We start from the raw sequence: 16,199 nt of genomic DNA, 5'->3' as shown, positions 1-16,199 counted from the left end.
TAACTAGGAAGGAATAGAGAATCATTAGGTTGACTTAAGAATGAATGAATGAAGGAGAAAACGTTTTCCACATTTGAAAATAAAATCCTTTAAGTCACTGTCTAACAAAGTGAAGAGCACAAAGTAGGCAATCCATTTGTTTTCCTGGACCTTTATATTATAAATGACATTTTAACATCACTTAGATTATCTTCTCAGGCTTCCTGATTCTAAATGAATGAGTTTTGTAAACTATTGTGATCTGAAAATTCCAGAAAGGGAGCCATGGCCCATAGCACTGATAAAAGACATTTGACATCTTTTTCTCCTATTAGCGAATTTGTGTGTTTACGAAACAATCATGCACAAAATACAGGATTCACGTACACCACCCCTCCACCAACACCTTGCACTGATGTGAAACACTTGTATCTACTGATGATAGCACATTTTTTAAAATTGTACAATTTTTGTTAGTTGATGAAAGATTATTAATTAGTTCTATCTATTGTCCATTGTTTACATTAGGTGTATTTTTCCCATATACCAGCCTATTAATACCACCTTGTATTAGAATTGTGTATGTGCTGTAATTCATAATAGAGCATTCCTACCATTAACTATTAACTATAGTCCATCATCTACAACAGGTTTCACTGTGTTTTACATTCCTACATTTTATCTTTTAATGTTTATTCTGGCAGTGTATGTATACTAAAGTTTCCTCTTTTAGCCCCATTCATTTATACATTTCAAAGCTGTTGATTACCTGCATAAAAATGTGCTACCATCACCACCATCCATCTTTTTTTAAAGATTTATTTTTTATTTATTTCTCTCCCCTTTCCCCCAGAGGTCTGCTCTCTGTGTTCATTTGTTGTGGCTGTGTGTTCTTCTGTGACCGCTTCTATCCTTATCAGCAGCACAGGCATCCGTGTCTCTTTTTGTTGCGTCATCTTGTTGTGTCAGCTTTCTGTGTGGGCGGCGCCATTCCTGGGCAGGCTTCGCTTTCTTTAACGCTGGGCGGCTCTCCTTACGGGGCACACTCCTTGCACGTGGGGCTCCCCTACGCGGGGGACACCCCTGCGTGGCAGGGCACTCCTTGCGCGCATCAGCACTGCTCATGGGCCAGCTCCACACGGGTCAAGGAGGCCCAGGGTTTGAACCGCAGACCTCCCATGTGGTAGGCGGATGCCCTAACTACTGGGCAACATCTGCTTTCCACCATCATCCATTTTCAAACCTTTACCACTAGCCTATATAGAAATTCTATGCAAGTTAAGTGTCAACTCCCTATTCTGTAATTCCAATCTATCTCCTAATAATTGACACCGAGATTTTAACTGTATGAGTTTGCTTATTATAATCATATCATACCATTGAAATCATACAATATAGTCCTTTGGTGTCTGGTTATTTCACTCGGTATCATGTCCTCAAGATTCATCCATGTTGTCACATACATGGACTATATGTCACTAAATAATATTCCTAAATAATATTCACTGGAGATTCCCAAGCTTCTGGAATATCGTAGATACTCAGTGAAGATTTGCTGAAGAAATGAATTACAGAATGGAAGGACGGAAACAATTCCCCATGTACTTAGTGCCTGACTCCCCATGGAACAGGAAGTTTTATAGCTAATCCTTCTGATACCCCTAAATGGTTGAAATCATTATCTCCATTTTACAAAAACAAACAAACAAAAAGCAAAAAACAAAACCAGAGGTTGAAGGTATAAGGTGTCTGTGCTTGTGGTCACACAGCGAGCAGTAGAATTAATGTTCAAGTCCTATTATGATATATGTAAAATTCATGCTTTGTCTTCAACCTGATGCCACGGGAAACATGGACATGACCATGAACCTCTGGTTTCTTCCTGAAAGGATCTCTAAAATGCAATGAAAAATTTTTTGGACTCCAGTTCTTTTCAAGGAATTAGTGGGCTTGATAAATTTCATTTAACACTGAAAAGTTTTTTTAACTCAGGTTTTAGGATTTGTATTTCGATAAATTTTTAAATTCTTTATATTCTTCTAATTTCTCACTCCTCATTGATTTATAAATTTGTTTTTCACACCAGATGAGTCAAAAAGAAGGTATATTTGCACATACAAAAAAATAAAAGTACTGAAAGGCTCTCTGTCAATGGAACATCTCAAAACACGTCCTGAAAAAGAAAATAACCCCTTTTTCATCTTGCCAGCAACCATGGGAATAAAAAGTGCCTTGCATTCATCCTTGCAATGATAAATTTATTGTCTGGCTAAAACAATGTCATTGTGGTCAAAACCACTCTGATACAACCAGACTGAAGAAAATAATGTGGTTTCATTGATTTCCGCTTTTGATAAGTAAAAGTTACCCAAAATAAATTATCACGTTTCCCCCAAGAACATAAAACATTATAACACAGTACTTACCACCACATTATCTAACCCACTTGGAAAACACTCTAGTATGCACTGATATATTATATGAGTAATACGAAGCAGAGAAACGTCTCCTAGCCTGACACCTCTTAAAAAGGCAAAGTGAAAATTCACATTAAGTGGAGTAAAAAATTCATAGAGCATTATGTGCCACCTTGTACTTACAAACAATTTAGGCAATGTAATATAATTTACTCGGTGCGGTGCCGTGTATCTATAAACAGGCTAGGGAGAGCAAAGTGGCCCAGTTCTTCCCAGAAAAACACAGGGCAATCCAATAAAACACATAGGCAACTTAGTGGACGTTGAGTCACTACTGTCTTATGTATATTTAATCCTCCTCTGTTCCCTTTTTTTTTTAAATGAAAGATTTATTTTATTTATTTCTCTCTCCCTCCCCCTGTTGTATTGCTCTCTGTGTCCATTTGCTGTGTGTTCTTCTGTGTCTGCTTGCACTCTTGTCATGCAGCACCAGGAAACTGTCACTTTTTTTGTTGCGTCATCTTGCTGCATCAGCTCCCTGTGTGTGCGGTGCCACTCTTAGGCGGGTTGCGCTTTTTTCACGCGGGGTGGCTCTTCTTGTGGGGCACACTTCTTGTGCGTGGGGCACCCCTATATGGGAGACACCCCTGTGTGGCAAGGCACTCCTTGCACGGGCAGCACTGCACATGGGCCAGCTCACCACACGGGTCAGGAGGCCCTGGGTATCGAATCCTGGACCCTCCATATGGTAGGCGGATGCTCTATCAATTGGACCACAACTGCCTCCCATCTGTTCTCTCCTTTTCACACTTTGTACCTATTATGCCACTGTTCAAGTACATATTATTTTATGTGGCCTTCACCCTAATCCTTGCAATATAGACAAGTATTATCCTCTTTTCCTCTCTAAGCTTTTGCTGATTTCTGATCTGTACTCTCAGCAGTAACTCCCAGAAACATTCTGATTTCCCGTATTCCCACCCTGCAGCTCTGATTTCCACACTGGAGCTGCTGCCTGTTCTGCTCACCTTCTTTCCATGCCTGTAATTCTCCTCCTCGGATGCCTTCCCATCAAATGCCCTTCAGGTCTATCCCTGCCTCACTTTCTTTAACTGAAGCTGAAATACTGTGGGTGTGAAATAAAAGAACCTGCCAGCACCATCCTCAGCCAAGGGCCTGGCAGGGCCAAAAGCCGAGCCTGAGCACTCCCTCGGCCAACACAAAATTTACGGGGATAAATGATTCCTTCACATCCCCCCAGTGCCCTGAATGGAGGAGGCGCACGACGATGCCCATTGAGCTAAGGCGTGAGTGAAACGCTGTCATTGTGCTAGACATTCCCTGTGCTAAAAAATGTCCTAACTCTTTAAAGGGTAAAACGGCATTGATCTTTCCTCTTGTGCAAATGGGTGGGCTTGTTCACTTATTTTCTTTCTGTACCAAACATGAGAATTTTGGTTAATTAAGTAGGTACCAGTAGCTCAACTAGGAAGTGAGTACTTAAAATTCAAGAACTAGAAAGTTGAAGAGAAGCAGGAGGTAAGTCCAGGGCAGAGTTTGCATTTGATTTTGCCATTAGCCTTAGGAAAGGTAACAGAAACCAGGTCTTAGAGAAGTCCTGATGGGTACCAAAGAAATAGAGAAGCAAGACTTTGTAACAGTCTGTGGAAGTGTAGAAGGAATGCAGTTGGTCCCAGAAAAGTGGCCACAAAAACTCTGAGTCATCAAATCAGAAAGCCTTTGAATATTTGGATGGACCACCTGCCACTGGGAGAAACTGTGTTTATGCAGATTTTTTTGCTTATAAAAGCAATTTTTTAGGACTCCGACTAATATGGAGGAGAAGGAACCTGAAAAGGGTCTGGCAAGCTAGGAATGGTAAATAGAAATTAATTATAAAACATTCATTAGAATTCATTTAATGCATATAAACTGCCACTGATTTTCTCTTGGTTTTAAAGTGATGGCTTTATTGTTTTATTTTAATAAAATAATTTTGTTTTTTTCATTTTTTAAAGATTTATTTACCACCCCACTCCCCATCGTTGTTTGTGCTCACTGCTCTCTGTGTCTGTTTGTTGTTTGCGCTCTGTGTCTGCTCGGCTTCTTTTCCTTTTTGAGGAGGTACTGGGGAGCCGCATCTAGGACCTCCCATGTGGGAGGTGGGCGTCCAACTGCTTGAGCCACATCCACTTCCCCAGAGTTTAGTTTTCAGCATTTTCCAGGCTCAGCCCTGAAAAACTGCTTCATGGACTCTTTTCAGGCATTTAGTCTTTAATTTCTCAAATGTGAATTCTTTCACAGGGGGTTTTCCAAATCATAGCCTTCATCATAGGGAAGAGAATCCGGTATTAGTTCCGTTTTAAGTATAGAAATACATGAAAAGACTAACTAAACTAAGAGTCCTCGTATTTACAGGAACAATTTGTGTCAAGCAGAGAATGCAGTGGCATGTCCCCCGATTCCTCATTTGTCCTCTTCCTCATTATTAATGTACTCATCCACTCACTGAACCCAGGTAACTGCCTGCTTGCTTGTGCCAGGGACTGGGCTTCGGGCTGGAAATTCTGTAGTGAGCAGTCTCGTGCTCTCAGATCGCTCACGGTCTACCACGAATAGCAGAGGCTCGCCTTCAGCATAAATCTCAAAGCTGTGACAGGCACTGGCCTGGGGAGCTGGTCGACCCATGGGCGGAGCCTGCTCTACAGGCTTAGGGAATCAGAAAAGTCCTCCTCAAACAGTGACATCTGGCAAATAGAAGAACAAGGAGCGAGTGAGCAAGGGAAGATGGACAGAGGGAAGGTAGAAAGAGAGCAAAGTATTCCATTTCATTGTTTAAACCCAAATACCGTGCTTTTCTTCATCGGCAGTATGACCGGAAGTCGTATTTTCCAAAGCTGTCCCCTAAATATATGCATCTGTAATTAGGCTTCCCTTGAGCACTCTGCAGTCCTATTAAATCATCCTTTATGCCTTAGTCATGAAATAAATCTTCGAATACAATTTCAAACTCCCCTGTAAAATCTAACCAATAAAGAAGAATAAAAAATTTTAAAAAACAGAAATTATAGCCTGGAGTTTTCAGCTCTTTGAGAGAATTTTATATGAGAATCTAAACCAAAACTGTGTAATAAACGTTGAAGGGCATGAAGTAGGTTGGTCTAATGATGAATGAATGGCTGTGAGTCAGCACTACGGCAAAGTTGGGGAGGTCCCGTCATCAATCCTTGTTCTTCTGTGCTAGGGGTGTTCAGTGCCCATTCAAAAAATATTCGATGCTAAAAACAATTTAGGGGCACAAAAACAGTGGCATACCGATCAGTTTCTCTGGCCAGCAACCCACGGGAAAATCTTGCTCAAGACTTTGAATGAATTCAGTGTATCAAGAAGAAGCATGGATTTGCATCAGGATAACAAATGGCATATACTTATGCAAACTCCGCCCCACCTTACTCCTGCAGACACCACTTCTTAATCATGATTCTTTCTCCTACTAAGTGCATGTGTCGCCTCAGGACCCCCTAAAAACCCATTTTCTTCCCACAATGTAGAAAGAAATTTTAAAAATATATATAAGCAGACCAGGGATTTAATCTCATGCCCACCACATTAAAATATTGTGCTAAAACTCAGTTTTGCCCATCTGCAAAACAGAAATAATGATACCTACCTCACTTGTTGATTATGATTAATTAAAATTTATGAGAGAGTACCTGACTTATAGTATTCAGTAAATATTAGTTTTATCCTTCTTTTTATACTGGCATAAGCAAGAATAAGACAGTTTCCTACTAAGGCAGTGTCTGATAGAACTTATCTAACATTTGCATAGAGACTAGAATTTATTTGAAGGAGTGGTATGGTGTGTCTTGTTTCATGCTAAGGTAATGGTAAAAATCAATCAACTCTAGGATATTCCTTCTTTTCAGTGAACTCGGGGACTTTTCTTCTGGGCTTAAGTAAAAAAAAAAACATTGCAACTAACTGCCTTTTTGGGAACAGAGAATTTGAAACTTGTATCTAGATAAAACTTGTTAAAGAAAAACTTCTGCTCATTGCCATCCTCTCTTCTTTATGCATACTTCCCAGGTGCAGAGAAACACTCAGAATTAGATTAACAGAGCAATCAATCATAACACATTTTATCACATGCCTTTGAATTGTTTACCTAATTTTGCCCTCTCTAGGTATGAGAATCTTTACCTTAACACTCAGATGCAGTTCACCTAGTTTAGATTTCTATCTGTAACAGTACCTAACAGTTCGTTAACTAGAGACTTCTTAAAGATAACCAGGATTTGCTGAGAATGACTGGACCCATGCACCAGAATGGGAACTGCATACCTTGATTATAGAGGTAATGTGTTAATTGGTAAAATATTCTGCTAACCATATTTGTGAGGCACTGTGCTCACTACCGGGTCCCATTTGTGAGAAGAAGGAACAAAGTCCCATCTCCAGGGAGCTGATTGTCAAGTAGGGAAATAGACCTTGACATATAATTGTACACGCACAAACAAACACATTCATTGTCACACTCACAAAATAGATTATAATTATAATACAAACTACAAAGAAGAATAAGGTATCTAAATAAAACAGACCATACACATGACAATTCCAATTCTTATAAACATGAAAGTGATGAAAAATTTAGCCCAGACTAAGTGAATAGGAAATATAAAGAATCAGGGATATGGACACTAGAGAGAAAAACTATAAGCCTGCATGCTCCTGAGATCCCAGACTGGCAAACTAGAGACCTAAATCCTGAGAGGTGAAGAAAGTAGAAAAAATAGACAAATGGCCTATTGATAGAATAGATTGAAAGCAAGCATGACATTGTTAATCATGCCAACACCGTGTGCTCTGGGCATATCTATTCCTCATATATCTAGGAGAATTCCTACAACAGTCTCCTATCAGCCTTGCATAGCTCAAATAGCTTAGCCAGCAGTTGAAGGAACATACCTTCCAATCTGTCTTAGTTTTGCTAGGCTGCAATCATAAATACCACAAACTCGTATTGACTTAAATAATAGGAATTTTTGGCACGTGATTCCAGAGCTAGCACACTTGCTTCCTCCTGGGGTCAGTAGTGTTTTGGATAGCTGGCAATTCTTGGAATTCCTTTTGCTTTCCCATCACAAATTATGTCCTTGTCTTTCTCTTCCATTTTCTGTTGACTTCCAACTTTTGGCTCCCCGCCATGACTTTCTCCCTCCATGTCTGAATTTCTTCTGCTTATACTCTAGATTAAGGCTTAATCTCATTCACTTTTACCAGACCACACCTTAACTAAAATAACATCTTCAAAAGATCCTGTTTACAATGTGTTCACATGCACAGGAATGAGGATTAAGACCAAGTATGTGTCTAATGTGGTGTACGTAATTCAATCCACCATTCTCAGAGATTCTCAACATCAACTTCCCTTCCTTCTAAAGGACACAGGAAGGAGAGTTCCTGTCCAACCTTGTAGCCTTTTGCAGAACACCAGACATTTGTATGAGAACCTTTGACTCCTGATTCCCTCTGCCTGAACAGACTCTTGGAACAGGGTTTGAAAATGAAACAATCTAGAAACTATTAGTTACAGGAGTATTCATACTGTAACACTGATGATACCCAAGCATTAAGCTTAGGAATGAATCACTGCTGGGCAGTCACATCATTTTCATGCATCCAAGAAATAAGTGGACTGTCCATTCTCCCATTAGATGTGTGGGAAGCACATTGGCATAATTAGAGGGTGAAGGGCAACTCACTCATCTTTAAAAAATAAAAACCATTATATCTTCTACATATGTTCATTCAAACTATAAAAATATGAATTATTCCAGAAAACCAGAGAGTTATGCCTCAAACATGACAGGGAAGCAAAGTGAGAAGTGAGCAGCTATCTAAATAGATGATATCAGGAAATAGGCCATAGTTTGCTAATCCATGGTTCATCTACATTTCTATTTAGGAATGTACTGTTGTGCATCTTCTGAGGATGAGAAAATCTAATATACTTGTTAAGAGGTAACTAAGTTTATTGAGATTATCAAGATTATTTAAGCTAAAATATGACTGAAAAAAGTGCTAAAGGAATTAAACCTATAATGAAACTATAAAACATATACACTGTAGATTCTTGGCTTTCCTCTACACACCCTTCCAATAACTTGCTATTACATTGTGAATGAAAGAGGCATAAATGGAATACCACTCAGGTATAAAATGTCCAGTAATTCATAGAAGAAAATAAATAAGAGACTTAAGAAGAATAAAGAAGTGCTCAGATTTTTATTAAACGAATACTCATAATAGGGGTGGAAATTTTGGGAATTTTGAATGTATATAATAGTAAGGTTGGCATTAGCTCCAGATTTGGTAGAGCATGTCCCATGATAGGAATACAATAACTGAAAATACCACCCCCTATTCAAAAAGGAACCAAAACATATAAATGATATACCACCACTAACCTGGAGGCTTTATGGAAATTATCTGGGACAGGATTAAAAAGAGAAAAACTTAAGAGGTATTGTTAAAGGAGACTAAGGCAGGTCATCCAATTAACCGTTTCCTCTGGTTTCTGAGATGCTTCCTTCCTGCTAGCTGGTCAACCTTATGCCTACCTTGAAATATCCTCTTCCTCTTCCACCCCTTAAGGCTGGTGACTTCAAGTCTCGGTTCTTACTACAGCTATGAATCCCCTGATGAACCGCATTGATTTCCATCTCCCTAATTACTACCTGTAAACAATGATTCCTAAAGCTATAATAAATTATATATATAATTTATATATAAAGATATATAAATTATACCTTTATATCTCTTACATTCTGTTTCCACCTGCCTCTGAGATGTCTCATTAAGTCACAGACATTTCAAATAGAACATGGTCACCCTGGAACTAAAGAGTATTCCAAAAACACCTGACACTTCTCTTTCTACAGTGCTCAGCGCTGTCATAAACTCAAGTAGAAGCCTCTTTGATTTTTCTGTCTCTGTACCTCATAATTTCAACCCTAGGTCTGATGATTTAATTTTTCAGTACAATGACTTTTCATTTCTGCTCTTTTCGTCCCTTGACTGTCCTCTTGTGACAGCTTCCTGATTGGTTTCTTTGCCTCCAGTCTCCACCTCCTTCTCTTCTAATTCATCTTAACACAATCCCCAGCAAAACTTATTTCTGGCCTTGAGAAAATGCAGTTCATGGAAAAGCTGAGACAGAGTTTGATAACCTCTTGGAGTTATCATATAAAAAGTTCACACGTTGGATGAGAATTTGGTACGATAACCTCTAAGGTAGGGTTGCCAAACAGGGACCAAGGACATTTGCACAAAGTCACTGAGGTTCCTCATTCAAAACTAGATCCCATTGCCCCACCCCGAACGTACTGACTCAAAATCTTCTGAGTCTAAGCCCTTGAATGGTATTTTGTTGCCTCCCCAAGAGAACATGATACAAATCTGTTTTTCTGGAAACTCTAAGATCTTGTCCAATAGTAAGATTCAGTGATCATAATACTCTTATCAGAATCCAATTTACTATTCCAAGAGGATATTACAGTGGTATTTGGTGCAAAGGCAGTAATCATTAAACTAAACATAAAGCCTTCTGGGTGGTTCGCATTAAATGGAAAAATTACTCATCTGGATGTATATATCTTGGTAAATTTGTCAAAATAATCACAACACATTAGGGTCATACCTGTGCACATTTTTTTTTTCAAACACATATATCTAATGGGTTTTCTTAATGGGTTCATGAATATATCTGACACAGAAAATAATGGTGTTACTATACGCAAAATACTTAGAAATTAGGATGTTAATTACTATAATAAGAGCAATTAAGATTTAGCCACACAGCTAGAAAATAAAATGGAGCTAAAACAAAAGCCATAAAAGTATATATATACTTTTCAGTTAATTCTCCTTTAGCTAATGAGAATATTCTCACTTCATATACTACATAACATGTTTCTTACATCAATAATTACTATGGACATTAAGAGTTCACGACCTATCAGGGGAAATAGACCTCTATAGAATTAACTACAGTGAATAATGGATTTCACTGTGGTATTGGTACTATAGATAGTTTTGGAACAATAAAGATAGGAATGATTCTTTCTGTTGTAAGAGTCTCTATAAGGAACAAATTTGTAAATATGAATTTAAACCCTGTGGTATACTAAAATCTCAGAAGGTCACTTCAAACACAAAAATAGCAGATGTGAACACTGGTGACTGAAAATATGAATACAGATATATTCATTAGCAGTGGGATATGTTTTTGTTTATAATTCATGATATTATGGAAAATATTTTTTTTTTACTTAGTCTGGATATCCCAAGCAATTTTTTAAGTTAAAACCATTCCACTTTAATATTAAAAGTACAGGTTTTAGAATAAAAATACATTTTCCTATAGAAACAGTTTTGTAAAGTGTACTAAAAATCCAAAGCTAACTCACACAGTATTAAACTCATGTTGGATTTAACTATAATATTAATGGTATGATCTGAAATTAGGCAGGAAAGAATGCTTCCTTCCCTTTCTATAACAGAGCTGTTCTCAGGCCTATTTTGAAATGCATATACCCTTCTTTGCTGCCATTACTTATTGCTATCTCTACTCTTCCCCAGTAACTCTAAATGTTCAACACCTTTGATCATGGGCCAGGGCGAATTAGCAGGAACACATTATTCCATATATCAGTATTTGGTTTGGTTGCATTTAAAAGAAAAACTGGTACTTAAACTAGGCAGATGTGGATGAACATAGTATATAACATATAGATCATCGATAGTTTCAGGATTTTCAGGGACTTGGGATCAATCCACTTCTCTCTGCCCAAACTCAGAGCATGCCTTAGAGTCCAAGATAACTGGTGGAGTTCCAGCCATCGTGTTTATAGTCCAGGCAGCAGGGAAAAAAAAAAAGCAGATAAGGGCAAAAAGCATACTCTTCAAGATGTGTCATTCACTTTTAAGACATTGTCTACTTACATCTTATTGGCTCAAAGCTAGTAATATGGCACATCTGACTGCAAAGGTGTTGTGAAAATGTAGTATTTTAGCTGCGTTTTTTTCACCCCAAATGAAAATGGGGATCTCTTGCTGAGGAAGAAGGGTAAACTAGGTATTTGTAGGGAATTTGTAATCTCTTCCACATCCCTCAAATGTTCAATGCTCCAGATTGCATACCTCCTTTCTGAGACACTCAATGAAGCTATCGCGGTTCAGTTTTAGGGAAAAATTGAGTTGACAGGAAAGACCTTCCTAGATCTCAACTCTGCATGTGAAAACCACTTTAGGGCCCTTAGAAATCTTGATACCTGAGCCAACTAAAAACAAAACAAAACAAAACAAACAAAAAACAAAAAACTGGGAGTGACACCCAGTGCATACTATCATGTTTTCACACCTCTGAGTCAGGGGTTCTTAACAAGGGATCTGTGAGCTTGAATTGGAATTTTATAAAACCATTATTCTTGTGGAGCCGTGTTGGTGCAGGTGTGATATATTAATTAAATAATACACAGTGTAGTGAGGACTTAGTAAGGGTTTGTGCTTTTCACCTGATTGGCAGAGGGGTCCATGGAACAAAGAGGTTTCAGAACTCCTGCTCGAGTGATTGTAGTATACAACCAAGTTTGAAAACCACTATCTTAAAGAAATATAAAAATAAGTCAGTTAACCCAAATGATGCTATATTTTGTCATTTTTTTTCCTGCCAGAAAATCAAGTGAAATAAAAAAACTGTAAGTCATGTGCACAGAATAATTTTGAGGAGTGGTGACCCTTCCACTTTATGCAGTCTCCCCTTCTGTAAACATCTTCTCTTCAATAATATCTGAACCATAAGATTCTCTGAAAATCCCAACTTTTCTTTTTTTAAAGCATATTGTTTATTTCTTTTTTAAAAGATACATAGATCACACAAAATATTACATTAAAAAATACAGGATTTCCCATCCACCCCACTCCCCACACCCCCCACTCCTCCCACATCAACAACCTCCCTCATCAGTGTGGCACATTCATTGCATTTGGTGAATACATCTTGGAGCACTGCTACACAGCATAGATTATAGTTTACATTGTAGTTTACACTCTCCCCAGTCCATGCAGGGGGTTATGGCAGGATATGTAATGTCCAGCATCTGTCCCTGCAGTACTATTCAGGACAACTCCAAGTCCTGAAAATGCCCCCACAGCACACCTCCCTTTCCCTTTCCCTGCCTTCAGCAACTGCTGTGGCCACTGTCTCCACATCAATGATATAAATTCTTCCATTGCTAGGGTCATAATAATTGTATTTCTTTACAGTGGATTCCAATACAGCCTAGATGGATTCAATGCCTGCCATCCAGTCAAATACCCTGTAATGCCCCTAAAGAATTCTCAAGTCCATCCATGCCTTTTCATTTACTGCTTTCACTCTAGGATGAATCAGCACTGTCTCAATTCCCTTCTACAGTTGGCCTTTAGGGGGTTTCTCTGCATCTGGTTTTTCCTTCATCTTCAACCAATAACCACAAGGCACTAAAGGAATGTTTGAAAACTGCACACACACACCAATCTGACTGTGCTATTCTCTAGTCCACGTAGATCCTTCCAATAGTGCTAGGGCTGAACGCCAGACCTAAGATTCCCTGCAGTGGCTCTCCTGCCCCCCTGCCAGCCCAGCACTCAGAGGACCACCGTGCAGGGACCTCCTCTCATTCCCTGGACACACCTCACTCCCTCCTTAGAGTCGGCCTCTGTGTGCCATGGTCGCCACACCGCCAACTTCGACATCATCATTTCACTAGTTCCTGCCTAAGGAGGGCTTTCCGGCTGCCATGGGGCAGGGCCTATGCCAGACTCTGTCATGGCCTTTGTCACAGTCACAGCCATTGTTTAAAATTCCCATTCCATGCCCCCTTCCCAGGTGATATTTTCATGAAGTCAGAAAACATGCTCTTCATTATTTTGTTTCCATAACCTCAAACAATTGCTATCAAAGGGTATGTATTTTATAACTAAAATGATAAATACTTCGTGAATAAGGACATGAGTGAATGAGCAGGACAGGACACTCAGATTAGAAAGAGCAGTGGAGGCAAGCGGACACGGCCAGAAGCAGCCGCTTGAGACTTGGGAAACGTGACCGAGTAAACGTGTCGCTGTTCTTTTTCACCATGTGTCTGTGCCCCTGCAGGTTGTGATTTGATCCCAGTGCAGTACCTTCGCTGGGGCGACCCCGAGCCCATCGCGGCGGTGGTGTTTGCCTGCCTCGGCCTGCTGGCCACCCTGTTTGTCACCGCGGTCTTCATCATCTACCGGGACACACCGGTGGTCAAGTCCTCCAGCAGGGAGCTCTGCTACATCATCCTGGCTGGCATCTGCCTGGGCTACCTATGTACCTTCTGCCTCATCGCCAAGCCCAAACAGATTTACTGCTACCTGCAGAGAATCGGCATCGGTCTCTCCCCAGCCATGAGCTACTCGGCCCTGGTGACCAAGACCAACCGGATCGCGAGGATCCTGGCGGGCAGCAAGAAGAAGATCTGCACCAAGAAGCCGCGCTTCATGAGTGCCTGTGCCCAGCTGGTCATCGCGTTCCTTCTCATCTGCATCCAGCTGGGCATCATCGTGGCCCTCTTCATCATGGAGCCCCCGGATATCATGCACGACTACCCGAGCATCCGGGAGGTCTACCTGATCTGCAACACCACCAACCTCGGGGTCGTCACGCCCCTCGGCTACAACGGGCTGCTCATCTTAAGCTGCACCTTCTACGCCTTCAAGACCAGGAACGTGCCCGCCAACTTCAACGAGGCCAAGTACATTGCCTTCACCATGTACACCACCTGCATCATCTGGCTGGCCTTCGTGCCCATCTACTTCGGCAGCAACTACAAGATCATCACCATGTGCTTCTCGGTCAGCCTCAGCGCCACCGTGGCGCTGGGCTGCATGTTCGTGCCCAAGGTGTACATCATCCTGGCCAAGCCGGAGAGGAACGTACGTAGCGCCTTCACCACCTCCACCGTGGTGCGCATGCACGTCGGGGATGGCAAGTCCTCCTCGGCGGCCAGCAGGTCCAGCAGCCTCGTCAACCTGTGGAAGAGGAGGGGCTCCTCGGGGGAAACCCTCAGGTAAAAGCGGTGATGGCCGTGGGGGGCCCTGGCCCCTGTCGAAGCCCTTGGCGTTGACCTCCCGGGTCTTTCCAGTATTTTTGGGGGGGGGGGGTCATTGGATGTGGGCCCAGTTAGTTAGGCCGGGACAAGAAGCATAGAAGTTGAGAGCTCTGATACAGCAAGCAGCTAGAGTAAAAGGGGAAGGGAGTCAGGAGAGCAGAGCTAAGTTGCTGAGCCCGGGCGAGGATGCAGAGGCCCAGATGGAGCAAAGATATATTGTGAAGTAATTCTGAGTCACCGGGAAAAGAGTAGGGGAGATGATTATTAATAGGAAACTATGCTAAGAGGAGAGCGTTAAAAAAAAATCCAAAACTTCACACATTTGATGATAAGCGTGTGCCTGACTAGTTTTCAAGCACCAAAGAGCCATCAACTGCCTGTCCCATAGAGCCAGGGTAATGTAGAGTGGATGTTTAACGTCTTAATAGACACGTTGAACTCTTTGGACAATGCGTGAATAACTGAAAGGGTTAAAAAAGTGGAGCTGCATATAATCTTCCTACAGAACCAGTCAGTTTCCCACTTCTCTGTTGTTCCTAGTCCCATCCCACCCCCAAGCTCGATATCACAGGTGGTAGTTATTGGACAAGTGTCCCTGGAAAAGAATTTGGTGCCAACAGCCAATGATTTTTCCCCATGTGAGGGCCTTCCTTATGTGATAAATGACCCTAAAGCACTTCAAAAGGAAATAAGTCATCTTACCAGTGACAAAGGAAAGACCCTGAGTTATTAAAAAGGCTACTAGATTGTTGAGCTGGGAATAGGGACCTCCGCTATGTAAGAAATGCATGTCAAAAGAGCTAGTCAGGATATCAGCTCTGCTCATCCTATGGAGGTTTGGTAGTTTATCTAACAGCTAGATAAAAAAATGGGGAGGAAATTTTTCAAAATCTTTCAAATATCTAAGGACTATTGCTTGAATTAGTCACCTGTATCTTGCTTGGCCTATATGAAAAGGCCTACTTTTCTATCAGCCCTAATTTTTCAAAAGCATTAGAATTGTGCATCTCTTGAGATTTGGAGAGAACTTGCAGGATACTCAGAGTATGTCCACATAGCCCAATTCATTTGCATTACTAACTTGTGTCTTCGCCTCTTTCAATGACTTTCTAATTCCTTTATACGTCTCATCTTCTCCCATAAACACTGTCCCAGGTAATCAACTGACTTGTAAACTTTCAGGAAAACGACTGTGTCTTTTACTTCTTCGATGAATCTTGGCAATGCCAAGGTCTGTACACAGTAAGGCCTTCTATATATCCCACTGGCATATTATCCAAATGTCTTCCTGATTCCTCTCTGAAACATTCTTTTTCTAAAACTTCTGCAAGATGAGCCTTTCATTTTGGCTGAGAATATTGATTTTTCAAAATTTTATTTCATCAGCCAAACACTTTCTTTGAACAAAGTCTTTTAGGGAAGCCTGCCATAAAAAAGAGACAGGTTGATGGGGGGAGAGAATTGTAAGTCTGCCCCTATGCACCCAAACACCGACTACGGGAGACTGCTCAGGGTGAGAGCAGTGCCTTTGTCATCATAGCTGAGAGAGGCTGCAGGCATTATTCAGAGAGTTCTTGTTTGGCCTCTACTCAGATATCCAGTCTGAAACCTGCTT

General features: G+C 40.7%; 1 protein-coding gene across 2 annotated transcripts in view; it reads left to right on the top strand.

Moving 5' to 3' along the window:
• GRM5 (glutamate metabotropic receptor 5) overlaps window positions 1-16,199 on the top strand; it is a 548,158-nt gene that overhangs the window by 470,622 nt on the left and 61,337 nt on the right. For both annotated transcript variants that reach the window (XM_058306158.1, XM_058306159.2), the window contains one exon: window positions 13,603-14,542. In XM_058306158.1, coding sequence (XP_058162141.1) covers window positions 13,603-14,542 — 940 coding nt within the window. The remainder of the gene's footprint in view (window positions 1-13,602; window positions 14,543-16,199) is intronic.

This window comes from Dasypus novemcinctus, chromosome 10, assembly GCF_030445035.2.
Source record: "Dasypus novemcinctus isolate mDasNov1 chromosome 10, mDasNov1.1.hap2, whole genome shotgun sequence".
Lineage (NCBI taxonomy): Eukaryota > Metazoa > Chordata > Mammalia > Cingulata > Dasypodidae > Dasypus > Dasypus novemcinctus.
Note: the sequence above shows the minus strand (reverse complement) of the source record. Positions and strands in the feature narration are given on the sequence as shown.